Genomic DNA, 16,985 nt, shown 5'->3' with positions numbered 1-16,985 from the left:
GACAATAGGAGGAGGGGAGAAGATGAGGAGGAGGGGAGAAGATGGAGACAATAGGAGGAGGGGAGAAGATGAGGAGGAGGGGAGAAGATGGAGACAATAGGAGGAGGGGAGAAGATGAGGAGGAGGGGAGAAGATGGAGACAATAGGAGGAGGGGAGAAGATGAGGAGGAGGGGAGAAGATGGAGACAATAGGAGGAGGGGAGAAGATGAGGAGGAGGTGAGATGATGGAGACAATAGGAGGAGGGGAGAAGATGAGGAGGAGGGGAGAAGATGGAGACAATAGGAGGAGGGGAGAAGATGGAGACAATAGGAGGAGGGGAGAAGATGAGGAGGAGGGGAGAAGATGGAGACAATAGGAGGAGGGGAGAAGATGAGGAGGAGGGGAGATGATGGAGACAATAGGAGGAGGGGAGAAGATGAGGAGGAGGGGAGATGATGGAGACAATAGGAGGAGGGGAGAAGATGAGGAGGAGGGGAGAAGATGGAGACAATAGGAGGAGGGGAGAAGATGAGGAGGAGGGGAGATGATGGAGACAATAGGAGGAGGGGAGAAGATGAGGAGGAGGGGAGATGATGGAGACAATAGGAGGAGGGGAGAAGATGAGGAGGAGGGGAGAAGATGGAGACAATAGGAGGAGGGGAGAAGATGAGGAGGAGGGGAGAAGATGGAGACAATAGGAGGAGGGGAGAAGATGAGGAGGAGGGGAGATGATGGAGACAATAGGAGGAGGGGAGAAGATGAGGAGGAGGTGAATGAAGAAGTTGATCATCAGAAGTGAAGTCCAGGAGGATCTCCGCAGGTTTCCACGTTGTCTCAGCGTCTCCTCTGAGCTCCGTCCAGGCGGTGCACCTCCTGAATCGAGCAGTGATGGATCGATCGTTATCATGTCTACGTTTATTGATCACCAGCTTGTCCCGCGTATACAGAGATCCTGTTCCAACTTTCTAAGAATTATTACATTTTTACCTTTTTATCAGCTGATTTCATTTAATCAGTCTGAAAATGATTGTTGATTTATTAATTGATTTTCAATAAACTCTTCATCTTCATCTGACGATCATAAAAAACAATTAGACTGAATTGAATTCATGTTTGTTATTTATTGAAACTTTCCACTGAATAAACACAGCAGGGGGTGTGGCGTTTCCATAGCAACAAGTCACACACACGCAGACACATCATCATCATTATCACTGTAAACACCGTCGCCATGGTTACTGATGCTAGCTATTATATCATCTCACAGGAATTTACATCACAGAGGAAGAAAGGAGAGAAAAATGTCAAGATGAAGAGGAGGAGGAGTTTAAATGAAGAAAGGAGAGGATCAAAAGAGGACAGGAAAAGATGTCTCTCACACACACACACACACACACACACACACACACACCTGTACAGGAAACAGGAAGTAAAATCACAGCAATCGTCAGGTACTGAACAACAGAAGCAGAAAACACGTCACCATGCGGAGGAAGATACCAACACCATAAACAGCTTCACTGTCTAGAAACCCAGTCTGGAAAATGGGATGAAATACAGAAGAAGAAGAAAAAGCAGGATTAGAAGTATGTGTACACACACACACACACACACACATATATATTATACGTGTGTGTGTGTGTGTGTATTGGCTTGATGTTTGATGTTGGAAACATCCACCTGAAGATGAGATCAGATCAACAGGAAGTGGTGAAACTTGCAACAACACGCTTAGCTTACAGAGTTTAGTGACGGTGCAGAGAAAGTGACGCGGTCTGGTTTGTCCCTTCTGGGCCTCTGTAGTATCAAAGTTGGCCGCACTTCCTGATGATTCAACCAGCCATCTGTGTTTACAATGAAAACAAAGATGCTGCTAATTTATGACCCTAAAACACACAAAACTAGCTGGCATGCACAGTCAGATGGTTAGCTTAGCATTAGCAGCTAAAATATAAGAAGATTTCCTGTGACTGGAAACTAAATGCAGATAGAAAGATTCTGATTTAATAACTTCCTGGTAATGGATGCTAGCAGCAGTTTTATGCTAACAGATGTGTCTGACATAATAATTTTACTCTGAACAAGGAAACCTGCTGCGATCAGATTGCAGGTTCCACCATTATTAACAGAATAAGGAAATCCGCACACCACTGTTAGCGATAGCAAACTAAGCAGACTGCAGCTTTTACCCATAGACTGTATATAAAAGATGGGCGGAGCCTCGGTGACGTCACCCGTAGGTTTCTGAAGAGCTGAATTGAAGCTCGGTGGGCGGTTCCTACCATCACCATCTTGGCAGAGGCATGCGTGTCGTCTCACCCAGAAAATACAAATATGGGCAAAGAGGTGGAGCTGAGAGGGGGGGCTGTGAGCGTCATGGTGGATGATTGACATTGAGCGAACTCCGAGCTTTCTGTAGCTAAGAGCTAACAGAGCTAACCCGGAGATAACAGGAGCTAACGAGCTAACAGAGGTAAGCGGGCTAAAGCTAAGTCACATTGTTAACCGGCTAAAAACCGCGGTTGTTCTACTGACTTGTAGTGGGAGATTAGCAATCAAAAGGACACGCCCCTAAATATGCTGAACTTCGAGATTAATTTACTTTTAAACGGGCGAGTTAGAAAAAAATTCACTCCCCCCCACAGTTGTCATGAAGGTAAACCTGACCTATTAAACCTAAAATGGATTTTTGCACCAGGCTGTAAACATGTTTATATCTGCTGTAAACATGTTTATATCTGCTGTAAACATGTTTATTTCTGCTGTAAACATGTTTATTCCTGCTGTAAACATGTTTATTTCTGCTGTGAAGTTGGTCTTTTTAACATGGGAGTCTATGGGGATTTGCTGTTTTGCAGCCCCTAGTGGATGAAGGGGGAACTGCAGTTTTATGCACTTCTGCATCGGCTTCACTTTTTACTGCCGGAGGCTCCGCCCATCTTCCATATACGGTCTGTGATGTTACTTCATCATAGGTCAATAAACGCGCTAATTAGCTGTGATTCTAATTCTGTTCCTAATGTGTCTTATTGCGAGATGTGTCCCTGTTTAAATGACAGGAATGTGTTTAATTGTATGATATGACCAGGTAAAGATGTGTCCAGGTGTGTCCCGGTGTGTCCCGGTGTGTCCAGGTGTGTCCAGGTGTGTCCCGATGTGTCCAGGTGTGTCCCGGTGTGTCCAGGTGTGTCCCGGTGTGTCCCGGTGTGTCCAGATGTGTCCAGGTGTGTCCAGGTGTGTCCAGGTGTGTCCTGGTGTGTCCCGGTGTGTCCAGGTGTGTCCTGATGTGTCCTGGTGTGTCCAGGTGTGTCCCGGTGTGTCCCGGTGTGTCCAGGTGTGTCCAGGTGTGTCCCGGTGTGTCCCGGTGTGTCCAGGTGTGTCCAGGTGTGTCCTGATGTGTCCTGGTGTGTCCAGGTGTGTCCCGGTGTGTCCCGGTGTGTCCCGGTGTGTCCAGATGTGTCCAGGTGTGTCCAGGTGTGTCCTGATGTGTCCTGGTGTGTCCAGGTGTGTCCTGATGTGTCCCGGTGTGTCCCGGTGTGTCCTGGTGTGTCCTGGTGTGTCCCGATGTGTCCAGGTGTGTCCAGGTGTGTCCCGATGTGTCCCGGTGTGTCCAGGTGTGTCCTGGTGTGTCCTGGTGTGTCCCGGTGTGTCCAGGTGTGTCCAGGTGTGTCCAGGTGTGTCCTGGTGTGTCCAGGTGTGTCCCGATGTGTCCAGGTGTGTCCTGATGTGTCCAGGTGTGTCCAGGTGTGTCCTGATGTGTCCCGGTGTGTCCAGGTGTGTCCAGGTGTGTCCAGGTGTGTCCTGGTGTGTCCAGGTGTGTCCCGATGTGTCCAGGTGTGTCCTGATGTGTCCAGGTGTGTCCAGGTGTGTCCAGGTGTGTCCTGGTGTGTCCCGATGTGTCCAGGTGTGTCCAGGTGTGTCCAGGTGTGTCCCGATGTGTCCCGATGTGTCCCGATGTGTCCAGATGTGTCCAGGTGTGTCCCGGTGTGTCCCGGTGTGTCCAGGTGTGTCCAGGTGTGTCCCGATGTGTCCCGGTGTGTCCAGGTGTGTCCCGGTGTGTCCCGGTGTGTCCCGATGTGTCCTGATGTGTCCCGATGTGTCCAGGTGTGTCCAGGTGTGTCCTGGTGTGTCCAGGTGTGTCCAGGTGTGTCCAGGTGTGTCCAGGTGTGTCCTGATGTGTCCAGGTGTGTCCAGGTGTGTCCTGATGTGTCCTGATGTGTCCAGGTGTGTCCAGGTGTGTCCTGATGTGTCCAGGTGTGTCCTGATGTGTCCAGGTGTGTCCAGGTGTGTCCAGGTGTGTCCTGATGTGTCCAGGTGTGTCCTGATGTGTCCTGATGTGTCCAGGTGTGTCCAGGTGTGTCCAGGTGTGACTCAGCAGAAAGCAGGTGGACCTTCAGGTGGATGTTGACTCAGCATGGAAACCAACTCATCAGACATAATGTGTGACCAGGCCGGAGCCATCTTGGATCCAACGCCCACGAAGCTGCAGACGACGCTCCACGATGACATCACTTCCTGTGTAGATATTTACATGCAGCGAGAAAAACGGCCGGAGGTGATTATGTTGGAAAATGGAGCGGCTTGGTTCCGGTCTGGCTGGGCTTCATGGACCCAGGACAGCTTCGTGATGGACGGTGAGAAAGGGACTTGGAGGCGGGGCATGTGGCCGTGGGGGGTGGGGCTTAGTTTGGGGGAATAAGTTTCTGCTGAACGTGATATTTGCACAACACAGACGTACATTCTCCCTGCTTCGTCTTGGTTTGTTTGTTTCCACAATTCTTCGTTTTTTCATGTTTAACTTGCAGTGAACATCTACCCCCCCCACCAGCCATGAGCTCTGCAGACGGAAAGGAGTGATGCATTGTGGGAAGGTTACACTGCTGGTCCACTCCGCCTCCTGTGGATGAAGAAAACGTCATGTTTAGACATTATTTAGACATTTCAGGATGACAACAAACGGATCAGCTGATCCAGCGTGAGGTTGTTGCGTGTTGGCGCCCCCTTCTGCACAGATGCTGCTTTGTTTACGGTTTTTAAATACATTTAACCATTAAAATCCAGTTTCTGCCTCGACCCCAGTCCCCATGTGGACATGATGTAACTACGGTGGCCCACTGGTGAAAAACACATTTACATAAAATAAAAAAAAAACAAATATGAAAAGTAATCAGAAACTGAACTCATAAACAGGTTCATTAATAAGTTGTTACCAAACATACAGAAGTTCTTTCAGTAAATAAATAGATAAATAAATAAATAACAACACTTAAATCGATGCTCTTTTAACGGTTTTAACTGTGTCTCCTCGTTGCTTCCGTAGTGAATCAGAACTCAATCCTGGACCGACACGGGATCTGGATCCTGGACCGACACGGGATCTGGATCCTGGACCGACACGGGATCTGGATCCTAAACCTCCACGGGATCTGGATCCTGGACCGACACGGGATCTGGATCCTGGACCGACACGGGATCTGGATCCTGGACCGACACGGGATCCGGATCCTAAACCTCCACCGGATCTGGATCGACACGGGATCTGGATCCTGGACCGACACGGGATCTGGATCCTGGACCGACACGGGATCTGGATCCTGGACCGACACGGGATCTGGATCCTAAACCTCCACGGGATCTGGATCCTGGACCGACACGGGATCCGGATCCTAAACCTCCACCGGATCTGGATCGACACGGGATCTGGATCCTGGACCGACACGGGATCTGGATCCTGGACCGACACGGGATCTGGATCCTGGACCGACACGGGATCTGGATCCTGGACCGACACGGGATCTGGATCCTGGACCGACACGGGATCTGGATCCTGGACCGACACGGCATCTGGATCCTGGACCGACACGGGATCTGGATCCTGGACCGACACGGGATCTGGATCCTGGACCGACACGGGATCTGGATCCTGGACCGACACGGGATCCGGATCCTGGACCGACACGGGATCCGGATCCTAAACCTCCACCGGATCTGGATCCTGGACCGACACGGGATCTGGATCCTGGACCGACACGGGATCTGGATCCTGGACCGACACGGGATCCGGATCCTGGACCGACACGGGATCCGGATCCTGGACCGACACGGGATCTGGATCCTGGACCGACACGGGATCTGGATCCTGGACCGACACGGGATCTGGATCCTGGACCGACACGGGATCTGGATCCTAAACCTCCACAGGATCTGGATCCTGGACCGACACGGGATCTGGATCCTGGACCGACACGGGATCTGGATCCTGGACCAACACGGGATCTGGATCCTAAACCTCCACCGGATCTGGATCCTGGACCGACACGGGATCTGGATCCTGGACCAACACGGGATCTGGATCCTGGACCAACACGGGATCTGGATCCTGGACCAACACGGGATCTGGATCCTGGACCAACACGGGATCCGGATCCTAAACCTCCACAGGATCTGGATCCTGGACCGACACAGGATCTGGATCCTGGACCGACACAGGATCTGGATCCTGGACCGACACAGGATCTGGATCCTGGACCGACACAGGATCTGGATCCTAAACCTCCACCGGATCTGGATCCTGGACCGACACGGGATCTGGATCCTAAACCTCCACCGGATCTGGATCCTGGACCGACACGGGATCTGGATCCTAAACCTCCACCGAATCTGGATCCTGGACCGACACGGGATCTGGATCCTGGACCGACACGGGATCTGTATCCTAAACCTCCACCGGATCTGGATCCTGGACCGACACGGGATCTGGATCCTGGACCGACACGGGATCTGGATCCTGGACCGACACGGGATCTGGATCCTGGACCGACACGGGATCTGGATCCTAAACCTCCACAGGATCTGGATCCTGGACCGACACGGGATCTGGATCCTGGACCGACACGGGATCTGGATCCTAAACCTCCACCGGATCTGGATCCTGGACCGACACGGGATCTGGATCCTGGACCAACACGGGATCTGGATCCTGGACCAACACGGGATCTGGATCCTGGACCAACACGGGATCCGGATCCTAAACCTCCACAGGATCTGGATCCTGGACCGACACAGGATCTGGATCCTGGACCGACACAGGATCTGGATCCTGGACCGACACAGGATCTGGATCCTAAACCTCCACCGGATCTGGATCCTGGACCGACACGGGATCTGGATCCTAAACCTCCACCGGATCTGGATCCTGGACCGACACGGGATCTGGATCCTAAACCTCCACCGAATCTGGATCCTGGACCGACACGGGATCTGGATCCTGGACCGACACGGGATCTGGATCCTAAACCTCCACCGGATCTGGATCCTGGACCGACACGGGATCTGGATCCTGGACCGACACGGGATCTGGATCCTAAACCTCCACCGGATCTGGATCCTGGACCGACACGGGATCTGGATCCTAAACCTCCACAGGATCTGGATCCTGGACCGACACGGGATCCGGATCATAAACCTCCACGGGATCTGGATCCTGGACCGACACGGGATCTGGATCCTGGACCGACACGGGATCTGGATCCTGGACCGACACGGGATCTGGATCCTGGACCGACACGGGATCCGGATCCTAAACCTCCACCGGATCCGGATCCTGGACCGACACGGGATCCGGATCCTGGACCGACACGGGATCCGGATCCTGGACCGACACGGGATCTGGATCCTGGACCGACACAGGATCTGGATCCTAAACCTCCACCGGATCTGGATCCTGGACCGACACGGGATCTGGATCCTAAACCTCCACCGGATCTGGATCCTGGACCGACACAGGATCTGGATCCTAAACCTCCACCGAATCTGGATCCTGGACCGACACGGGATCTGGATCCTGGACCGACACGGGATCTGGATCCTGGACCGACACGGGATCTGGATCCTAAACCTCCACCGGATCTGGATCCTGGACCGACACGGGATCTGGATCCTGGACCGACACGGGATCTGGATCCTGGACCGACACGGGATCTGGATCCTAAACCTCCACCGGATCTGGATCCTGGACCGACACGGGATCTGGATCCTGGACCGACACGGGATCTGGATCCTGGACCGACACGGGATCTGGATCCTAAACCTCCACCGGATCTGGATCCTGGACCGACACGGGATCTGGATCCTAAACCTCCACAGGATCTGGATCCTGGACCGACACGGGATCCGGATCATAAACCTCCACGGGATCTGGATCCTGGACCGACACGGGATCTGGATCCTGGACCGACACGGGATCTGGATCCTGGACCGACACGGGATCTGGATCCTGGACCGACACAGGATCTGGATCCTGGACCGACACAGGATCTGGATCCTAAACCGACACGGGATCTGGATCCTGGACCGACACGGGATCTGGATCCTGGACCGACACGGGATCTGGATCCTGGACCGACACGGGATCTGGATCCTGGACCGACACGGGATCCGGATCCTAAACCTCCACCGGATCCGGATCCTGGACCGACACGGGATCCGGATCCTGGACCGACACGGGATCCGGATCCTGGACCGACACGGGATCCGGATCCTGGACCGACACGGGATCTGGATCCTGGACCGACACGGGATCCGGATCCTAAACCTCCACCGGATCTGGATCCTGGACCGACACGGGATCTGGATCCTGGACCGACACGGGATCTGGATCCTGGACCGACACGGGATCTGGATCCTGGACCGACACGGGATCTGGATCCTAAACCTCCACAGGATCTGGATCCTGGACCGACACGGGATCTGGATCCTGGACCGACACGGGATCCGGATCCTGGACCAACACTGGATCCGGATCCTAAACCTCCACCGGATCTGGATCCTGGACCGACACGGGATCTGGATCCTGGACCGACACGGGATCTGGATCCTGGACCGACACGGGATCTGGATCCTGGACCAACACGGGATCTGGATCCTGGACCAACACGGGATCTGGATCCTGGACCGACACGGGATCCGGATCCTAAACCTCCACGGGATCCGGATCCGGGACCGACACGGGATCTGGATCCTGGACCGACACGGGATCTGGATCCTGGACCGACACGGGATCTGGATCCTGGACCGACACGGGATCTGGATCCTGGACCGACACGGGATCTGGATCCTGGACCGACACGGGATCTGGATCCTGGACCGACACGGGATCTGGATCCTGGACCGACACGGGATCTGGATCCTGGACCGACACGGGATCTGGATCCTGGACCGACACGGGATCTGGATCCTGGACCAACACGGGATCTGGATCCTGGACCAACACGGGATCCGGATCCTAAACCTCCACGGGATCCGGATCCTAAACCTCCACGGGATCCGGATCCTGGACCGACACGGGATCTGGATCCTGGACCGACACGGGATCTGGATCCTGGACCAACACGGGATCCGGATCCTAAACCTCCACCGGATCCGGATCCTGGACCGACACGGGATCTGGATCCTAAACCTCCACCGGATCTGGATCCTGGACCGACACGGGATCTGGATCCTAAACCTCCACCGGATCTGGATCCTGGACCGACACGGGATCTGGATCCTGGACCGACACGGGATCTGGATCCTGGACCGACACGGGATCTGGATCCTGGACCGACACGGGATCTGGATCCTAAACCTCCACCGGATCTGGATCCTGGACCGACACGGGATCTGGATCCTGGACCGACACGGGATCTGGATCCTAAACCTCCACCGGATCTGGATCCTAAACCTCCACCGGATCTGGATCCTGGACCGACACGGGATCTGGATCCTAAACCTCCACAGGATCTGGATCCTGGACCGACACAGGATCTGGATCCTAAACCTCCACGGGATCTGGATCCTGGACCGACACGGGATCTGGATCCTGGACCGACACCGGATCTGGATCCTGGACCGACACGGGATCTGGATCCTGGACCGACACGGGATCTGGATCCTGGACCGACACCGGATCTGGATCCTGGACCGACACAGGATCCGGATCCTAAACCTCCACAGGATCTGGATCCTGGACCGACACGGGATCTGGATCCTGGACCGACACGGGATCTGGATCCTGGACCGACACGGGATCTGGATCCTGGACCGACACGGGATCCGGATCCTAAACCTCCACCGGATCTGGATCCTGGACCGACACGGGATCTGGATCCTGGACCGACACAGGATCTGGATCCTAAACCTCCACAGGATCTGGATCCTGGACCGACACAGGATCTGGATCCTAAACCTCCACAGGATCTGGATCCTGGACCGACACGGGATCTGGATCCTGGACCGACACGGGATCTGGATCCTGGACCGACACGGGATCTGGATCCTGGACCGACACGGGATCTGGATCCTGGACCGACACAGGATCTGGATCCTGGACCGACACAGGATCTGGATCCTGGACCGACACGGGATCTGGATCCTAAACCTCCACAGGATCTGGATCCTGGACCGACACGGGATCTGGATCCTGGACCGACACGGGATCTGGATCCTGGACCGACACAGGATCTGGATCCTGGACCGACACGGGATCTGGATCCTGGACCGACACGGGATCCGGATCCTGGACCAACACGGGATCCGGATCCTAAACCTCCACGGGATCCGGATCCTGGACCGACACGGGATCCGGATCCTGGACCGACACGGGATCCGGATCCTGGACCGACACGGGATCCGGATCCTGGACCAACACGGGATCTGGATCCTGGACCAACACGGGATCCGGATCCTAAACCTCCACCGGATCTGGATCCTGGACCGACACGGGATCTGGATCCTGGACCGACACGGGATCTGGATCCTGGACCGACACGGGATCTGGATCCTGGACCGACACGGGATCTGGATCCTGGACCGACACGGGATCTGGATCCTAAACCTCCACCGAATCTGGATCCTGGACCGACACGGGATCTGGATCCTGGACCGACACGGGATCTGGATCCTGGACCGACACGGGATCTGGATCCTGGACCGACACGGGATCTGGATCCTGGACCGACACGGGATCTGGATCCTAAACCTCCACCGGATCTGGATCCTGGACCGACACGGGATCTGGATCCTGGACCGACACGGGATCTGGATCCTGGACCGACACGGGATCTGGATCCTGGACCGACACCGGATCTGGATCCTGGACCGACACGGGATCTGGATCCTAAACCTCCACCGGATCTGGATCCTAAACCTCCACCGGATCTGGATCCTGGACCGACACGGGATCTGGATCCTAAACCTCCACAGGATCTGGATCCTGGACCGACACAGGATCTGGATCCTAAACCTCCACAGGATCTGGATCCTGGACCGACACAGGATCTGGATCCTAAACCTCCACAGGATCTGGATCCTGGACCGACACCGGATCTGGATCCTGGACCGACACCGGATCTGGATCCTGGACCGACACGGGATCTGGATCCTGGACCGACACGGGATCTGGATCCTAAACCTCCACAGGATCTGGATCCTAAACCTCCACAGGATCTGGATCCTGGACCGACACGGGATCTGGATCCTGGACCGACACAGGATCCGGATCCTAAACCTCCACAGGATCTGGATCCTGGACCAACACGGGATCTGGATCCTGGACCGACACGGGATCTGGATCCTGGACCGACACGGGATCTGGATCCTGGACCGACACAGGATCTGGATCCTGGACCGACACAGGATCTGGATCCTGGACCAACACCGGATCTGGATCCTGGACCAACACCGGATCTGGATCCTGGACCGACACGGGATCTGGATCCTGGACCGACACGGGATCTGGATCCTGGACCGACACGGGATCTGGATCCTGGACCGACACGGGATCTGGATCCTGGACCGACACGGGATCTGGATCCTGGACCGACACGGGATCTGGATCCTGGACCGACACGGGATCTGGATCCTGGACCGACACGGGATCTGGATCCTGGACCGACACGGGATCTGGATCCTGGACCGACACGGGATCTGGATCCTGGACCGACAGGATCTGGATCCTAAACCTCCACAGGATCTGGATCCTGGACCGACACGGGATCTGGATCCTGGACCGACACGGGATCTGGATCCTGGACCGACACGGGATCTGGATCCTGGACCGACACGGGATCTGGATCCTGGACCGACACGGGATCTGGATCCTGGACCGACACGGGATCTGGATCCTAAACCTCCACAGGATCTGGATCCTGGACCGACACCGGATCTGGATCCTGGACCGACACGGGATCTGGATCCTGGACCGACACGGGATCTGGATCCTGGACCGACACGGGATCTGGATCCTGGACCGACACAGGATCTGGATCCTGGACCGACACGGGATCTGGATCCTGGACCGACACCGGATCTGGATCCTGGACCGACACGGGATCTGGATCCTGGACCGACACGGGATCTGGATCCTAAACCTCCACAGGATCTGGATCCTGGACCGACACAGGATCTGGATCCTGGACCGACACAGGATCTGGATCCTGGACCGACACCGGATCTGGATCCTGGACCGACACCGGATCTGGATCCTGGACCAACACGGGATCTGGATCCTGGACCGACACGGGATCTGGATCCTGGACCGACACGGGATCCGGATCCTAAACCTCCACAGGATCTGGATCCTGGACCAACACGGGATCTGGATCCTGGACCGACACGGGATCTGGATCCTGGACCGACACGGGATCTGGATCCTAAACCTCCACCGAATCTGGATCCTGGACCGACACGGGATCTGGATCCTGGACCGACACGGGATCTGGATCCTGGACCGACACGGGATCTGGATCCTGGACCGACACGGGATCTGGATCCTAAACCTCCACCGGATCTGGATCCTGGACCGACACGGGATCTGGATCCTGGACCGACACGGGATCTGGATCCTGGACCGACACGGGATCTGGATCCTGGACCGACACCGGATCTGGATCCTGGACCGACACGGGATCTGGATCCTAAACCTCCACCGGATCTGGATCCTGGACCGACACGGGATCTGGATCCTAAACCTCCACAGGATCTGGATCCTGGACCGACACAGGATCTGGATCCTAAACCTCCACAGGATCTGGATCCTGGACCGACACAGGATCTGGATCCTAAACCTCCACAGGATCTGGATCCTGGACCGACACCGGATCTGGATCCTGGACCGACACGGGATCTGGATCCTGGACCGACACGGGATCTGGATCCTGGACCGACACGGGATCTGGATCCTGGACCGACACGGGATCTGGATCCTAAACCTCCACAGGATCTGGATCCTAAACCTCCACAGGATCTGGATCCTGGACCGACACGGGATCTGGATCCTGGACCGACACAGGATCCGGATCCTAAACCTCCACAGGATCTGGATCCTGGACCAACACGGGATCTGGATCCTGGACCGACACGGGATCTGGATCCTGGACCGACACGGGATCTGGATCCTGGACCGACACGGGATCTGGATCCTGGACCGACACGGGATCTGGATCCTGGACCGACACGGGATCTGGATCCTGGACCGACACGGGATCTGGATCCTGGACCGACACGGGATCTGGATCCTGGACCGACACGGGATCTGGATCCTGGACCGACACGGGATCTGGATCCTGGACCGACAGGATCTGGATCCTAAACCTCCACAGGATCTGGATCCTGGACCGACACCGGATCTGGATCCTGGACCGACACGGGATCTGGATCCTGGACCGACACGGGATCTGGATCCTGGACCGACACGGGATCTGGATCCTGGACCGACACGGGATCTGGATCCTGGACCGACACGGGATCTGGATCCTGGACCGACACAGGATCTGGATCCTGGACCGACACGGGATCTGGATCCTGGACCGACACGGGATCTGGATCCTGGACCGACACGGGATCTGGATCCTAAACCTCCACAGGATCTGGATCCTAAACCTCCACAGGATCTGGATCCTGGACCGACACAGGATCTGGATCCTGGACCGACACAGGATCTGGATCCTGGACCGACACCGGATCTGGATCCTGGACCAACACGGGATCTGGATCCTGGACCGACACGGGATCTGGATCCTGGACCGACACGGGATCCGGATCCTAAACCTCCACGGGATCCGGATCCTGGACCGACACGGGATCTGGATCCTGGACCGACACGGGATCCGGATCCTGGACCGACACGGGATCCGGATCCTGGACTGACACGGGATCTGGATCCTAAACCTCCACCGGATCTGGATCCTGGACCGACACGGGATCTGGATCCTGGACCGACACGGGATCTGGATCCTGGACCGACACGGGATCCGGATCCTAAACCTCCACCGGATCTGGATCCTGGACCGACACGGGATCTGGATCCTGGACCGACACGGGATCTGGATCCTGGACCGACACGGGATCTGGATCCTGGACCGACACGGGATCTGGATCCTGGACCTCCACCGGATCTGGATCCTGGACCGACACGGGATCTGGATCCTGGACCGACACGGGATCTGGATCCTGGACCGACACGGGATCTGGATCCTAAACCTCCACCGGATCTGGATCCTGGACCGACACGGGATCTGGATCCTGGACCGACACGGGATCTGGATCCTAAACCGACACGGGATCTGGATCCTAAACCTCCACCGGATCTGGATCCTGGACCGACACGGGATCCGGATCCTAAACCTCCACCGGATCTGGATCCTGGACCGACACGGGATCCGGATCCTGGACCGACACGGGATCTGGATCCTGGACCGACACGGGATCTGGATCCTGGACCGACACGGGATCTGGATCCTGGACCGACACGGGATCTGGATCCTGGACCGACACGGGATCCGGATCCTAAACCTCCACCGGATCTGGATCCTGGACCGACACGGGATCTGGATCCTGGACCGACACGGGATCTGGATCCTGGACCGACACGGGATCTGGATCCTGGACCGACACGGGATCCGGATCCTAAACCTCCACCGGATCTGGATCCTGGACCGACACGGGATCCGGATCCTGGACCGACACGGGATCTGGATCCTGGACCGACACGGGATCTGGATCCTGGACCGACACGGGATCTGGATCCTGGACCGACACGGGATCTGGATCCTGGACCGACACGGGATCCGGATCCTAAACCTCCACGGGATCTGGATCCTGGACCAACACGGGATCCGGATCCTGGACCGACACGGGATCCGGATCCTGGACCGACACGGGATCTGGATCCTGGACCGACACGGGATCTGGATCCTGGACCGACACGGGATCCGGATCCTAAACCTCCACCGGATCTGGATCCTGGACCGACACGGGATCTGGATCCTGGACCGACACGGGATCTGGATCCTGGACCGACACGGGATCCGGATCCTAAACCGACACGGGATCTGGATCCTGGACCGACACGGGATCTGGATCCTGGACCGACACGGGATCCGGATCCTGGACCGACACGGGATCCGGATCCTGGACTGACACGGGATCTGGATCCTAAACCTCCACCGGATCTGGATCCTGGACCGACACCGGATCTGGATCCTGGACCGACACGGGATCTGGATCCTGGACCGACACGGGATCCGGATCCTAAACCTCCACCGGATCTGGATCCTGGACCGACACGGGATCTGGATCCTGGACCGACACGGGATCTGGATCCTGGACCGACACGGGATCTGGATCCTGGACCGACACGGGATCTGGATCCTGGACCTCCACCGGATCTGGATCCTGGACCGACACGGGATCTGGATCCTGGACCGACACGGGATCTGGATCCTGGACCGACACGGGATCTGGATCCTAAACCTCCACCGGATCTGGATCCTGGACCGACACGGGATCTGGATCCTGGACCGACACGGGATCTGGATCCTGGACCGACACGGGATCTGGATCCTAAACCTCCACCGGATCTGGATCCTGGACCGACACGGGATCCGGATCCTAAACCTCCACCGGATCTGGATCCTGGACCGACACGGGATCCGGATCCTAAACCTCCACCGGATCTGGATCCTGGACCGACACGGGATCTGGATCCTGGACCGACACGGGATCTGGATCCTGGACCGACACGGGATCTGGATCCTGGACCGACACGGGATCCGGATCCTAAACCTCCACCGGATCTGGATCCTGGACCGACACGGGATCTGGATCCTGGACCGACACGGGATCTGGATCCTGGACCGACACGGGATCTGGATCCTGGACCGACACGGGATCCGGATCCTAAACCTCCACCGGATCTGGATCCTGGACCGACACGGGATCCGGATCCTGGACCGACACGGGATCTGGATCCTGGACCGACACGGGATCTGGATCCTGGACCGACACGGGATCTGGATCCTGGACCGACACGGGATCTGGATCCTGGACCGACACGGGATCCGGATCCTAAACCTCCACGGGATCTGGATCCTGGACCAACACGGGATCCGGATCCTGGACCGACACGGGATCCGGATCCTGGACCGACACGGGATCTGGATCCTGGACCGACACGGGATCTGGATCCTGGACCGACACGGGATCCGGATCCTAAACCTCCACCGGATCTGGATCCTGGACCGACACGGGATCTGGATCCTGGACCGACACGGGATCTGGATCCTGGACCGACACGGGATCCGGATCCTAAACCGACACGGGATCTGGATCCTGGACCGACACGGGATCTGGATCCTGGACCGACACGGGATCCGGATCCTGGACCGACACGGGATCTGGATCCTGGACGTGGATCCCAGATCGATGCGTATCTGGTTTGGAGCCTCTGATTTGTCGAGCCTACAGGGACTCACCGTCTTGCTGTCAGCTCACATCTGATTGGAGAAGGAGGTTGGCGCCCCCTGCTGGCTGTAGCCCTGACCGTAGTCTGTATCCTGGAAGAGAACCAGATCCACCAGAAACCAGTTTTACCTCTTATCATCAGTATGCACCTGCTCCACATTACACACTGTAGCCCCGCCCCCCTTCACCGCCCTATAGCTCCGCCCCCGCTGCCAGCTCACCTGG

The 16,985-nt window shown here is 56.7% G+C and overlaps 1 protein-coding gene across 1 annotated transcript in view; it reads right to left on the bottom strand.

Annotated features, from left to right (window-relative positions):
• Positions 1–1,082: 1,082 nt before the first annotated feature.
• Positions 1,083–16,985, bottom strand: part of LOC306755015 (synaptophysin-like) — a gene marked incomplete at its 5' end in the record, with an annotated part of 52,392 nt that continues 36,489 nt past the window's right edge. The window contains 3 exons of the mRNA XM_079239227.1: positions 1,083–4,878; positions 16,772–16,852; positions 16,982–16,985. The exon at positions 16,982–16,985 is cut by the window's right edge and continues 209 nt beyond it. Of these exons, the coding sequence (XP_079095353.1) occupies positions 16,787–16,852; positions 16,982–16,985 (70 nt within the window). The 3' untranslated portion in view covers positions 1,083–4,878; positions 16,772–16,786. The remainder of the gene's footprint in view (positions 4,879–16,771; positions 16,853–16,981) is intronic.

Source organism: Telmatherina bonti (assembly GCF_933228915.1).
Source record: "Telmatherina bonti genome assembly, chromosome: 4".
NCBI classification, from domain to species: Eukaryota; Metazoa; Chordata; class Actinopteri; order Atheriniformes; family Telmatherinidae; genus Telmatherina; species Telmatherina bonti.
Note: the sequence above shows the minus strand (reverse complement) of the source record. Positions and strands in the feature narration are given on the sequence as shown.